At 62.1% G+C, this 2190-nt stretch overlaps 1 protein-coding gene across 1 annotated transcript in view; it reads right to left on the bottom strand.

The window, feature by feature from the left end:
- VOLCADRAFT_116806 (uncharacterized protein) overlaps positions 1 to 2190 on the bottom strand; it is a gene marked incomplete at both ends in the record, with an annotated part of 17097 nt that overhangs the window by 6102 nt on the left and 8805 nt on the right. Inside the window, 4 exons of the mRNA XM_002948179.1 lie at positions 28 to 499; positions 831 to 947; positions 1220 to 1327; positions 1821 to 2031. Of these exons, the coding sequence (XP_002948225.1) occupies positions 28 to 499; positions 831 to 947; positions 1220 to 1327; positions 1821 to 2031 (908 nt within the window). The remainder of the gene's footprint in view (positions 1 to 27; positions 500 to 830; positions 948 to 1219; positions 1328 to 1820; positions 2032 to 2190) is intronic.

The following is a 2190-nucleotide window of genomic DNA, read 5'->3' as shown; positions in this document are numbered from 1 at the left end:
ATCGCTCCAACTGACTGTACGGCTCACCGTACGGGTATGGCGTTACAGCTGCATTGGCAGAGCTAAATCGCAGGCTGAACTCCGAGGTCGTGGTACGGCGGGAGCTGGGCGACGTTACCGCCGCCGCCGCCGCCGCCGCCGCTAGCGGTGCCGCTGATGACGGTGACACCAGCGGCGGCGCCGTAAGGCTCCCCAGCGGCGACGGCGGCCCTGAATTCGCGCCCCCTCCTGCCGCCGCCCCGAAACCATTGCCGTACCCTGATGACGTACTTGATCTTTTAACATCAAAGCTACGAAACAAACGTTGGGAGCTGCTCTGGCGGCTCAATGTCCCCAAGGTGAAGGAGTCGCCTGGGGATAGACGCGACTTCGAGAGAAAGGTGTCGCCGCCGCTACCACCACCACCACCACCACCACCACCACCACCACCGCTGGTAATGCCGCCATTGGCGCCGCCGCCGCTGCCGCCGCCGCCGAACGCGCCGCCGCTACACAAGTTCTGCTCAGCCCAAAGAAAGAAAACGGGAAGAAGCGAAGGACGAGAGGAGAAGGATGAGAGGCGAGAGGCACGCGAAATTCGTTCCTGCCGGGTCCAACGGTGGTTGCACCGTACAGGTGCCCCGTACCTGCTCCCCCCCCCCCGGGGAAACAGCACTGGCAGGATAGCGGCACTTCATGGCGACAACCCCGACTCAACAAACCCACATAAACGCAACACCCAACAACTTGCATTAAAATCTCCTTCCCCCTCATCCTCCTCTTCCTCCTCCTCCCCCTCCTCCTCCTCCTAACACCAGGCCGCCGAACGCCTCCCCTGGAGGGGCCCCCACACTCGCCTTGGGGGGCAACGTGGAGTGTAGCGCCTGCAGCAGCCGGATTATATCTGCAGGGGACTTGCGAATGTAGATGGTGTTGTCCAGGGCCGCCACTGCAAAGTGCGTGTTGGTCTGATAGGGTTTGGCAGGGGAGGGGAGGGGAGGGGAGGGGAGGGGAGGGAAAGACGAACCACACACGATTGAAGCTGCTGCCAGGGCAAGAAAGTAGCAAACGAAAAAACTGACCGAAAGGCGTCCGTGGCGACTGTGACCTCGGGAGGGGAGGGGAGGGGAGGCGGGCCAGACAGGGACACGGAAGGGGTTAGTGCATCAAGCGTAATCCGCAACTTAGCCCAGGGGTTGCGGCCAACCCTTCCCTCTCTCCCTCGTACCCACATACATACCTGCACCAGGGCTGTTACCAGGGCGGTGCTGGGGTTGCAGATACGCAGGCTGGCACGGAGGACAGGGACACTGAAGAGGCTGTGCTGCTCCCCGGCCACTCGCAATACCTAGGCAGGCAGGCAGGCAGGCAGGCAGGCAGGGAGAGGATGGTGGTTTTCATCTACTTCCTGTTTGGCAGCAAAAGGAATGTACCAATCAATGAAATATATATCAGGGGCGAAGAAGGGGAACGGAGGGGAGCGCGGGGAAAGCTCACGAGGGGGGGGGCCTTGGAGCGGCGGTACGAGACGCACGACGCAGGAGAGAGGAGCGAGCGACAAGAATAAGAATAAGAATAAGAATAAGAATAAGGATAAGAAGGATAAGAATAAGAAGAAATTCCCGCGATTTCGCCGTTTTTAATCACCGTTTTTCTCCTAACAGCGGCCTTTCCTCCTTTCCCTCCGGTGCCCTCGGTCCTGTTGCGCGTGAGACATAACGCCTCCACACACACTCTCTCTCTCTCTCTCTCTCTCTCTCTTTTTCTGTCCCAAGCTGTCCTTCCATTCGTCGGCCCGGGTGTCCGCGGCCCAGGTGTTCACCAGCACAGCCACACCGCACCTGGGAGATCATTCCCGCGGCGGAGACCAGGTGGGATAGCGCAGTGGCGGAGGCCAGCAAGTGCGGCATCAGCGCCGCCACACGAGCAGACATACATACGCCGCCGCCGCTGGCGCTGGCGCTGGCATTGCCACCACCCGCACCACTACCAACAGCAACAACAACGCCGCCGCCGCCGCCGCCGCCACCGGTTCCATAGTAGTCCGTGTTGCTGCAGTGGCCAAAGCCGCCGCCGTTAGCACCCGGGGCGCCGAAGGCGCTGCCGTTACCGCTGCCGTTGCCATGCCCGCCGCCGCCGCCAGCGCTGGCGGCGGCGGCGGCGCCACTACCCATCGGCCCCGACACCGCCTCTAACGTGGCGGGATCCACT

Source organism: Volvox carteri (assembly GCF_000143455.1).
Source record: "Volvox carteri f. nagariensis unplaced genomic scaffold VOLCAscaffold_9, whole genome shotgun sequence".
Lineage (NCBI taxonomy): Eukaryota > Viridiplantae > Chlorophyta > Chlorophyceae > Chlamydomonadales > Volvocaceae > Volvox > Volvox carteri.
This window is presented reverse-complemented; position numbering and strand designations above follow the sequence as displayed.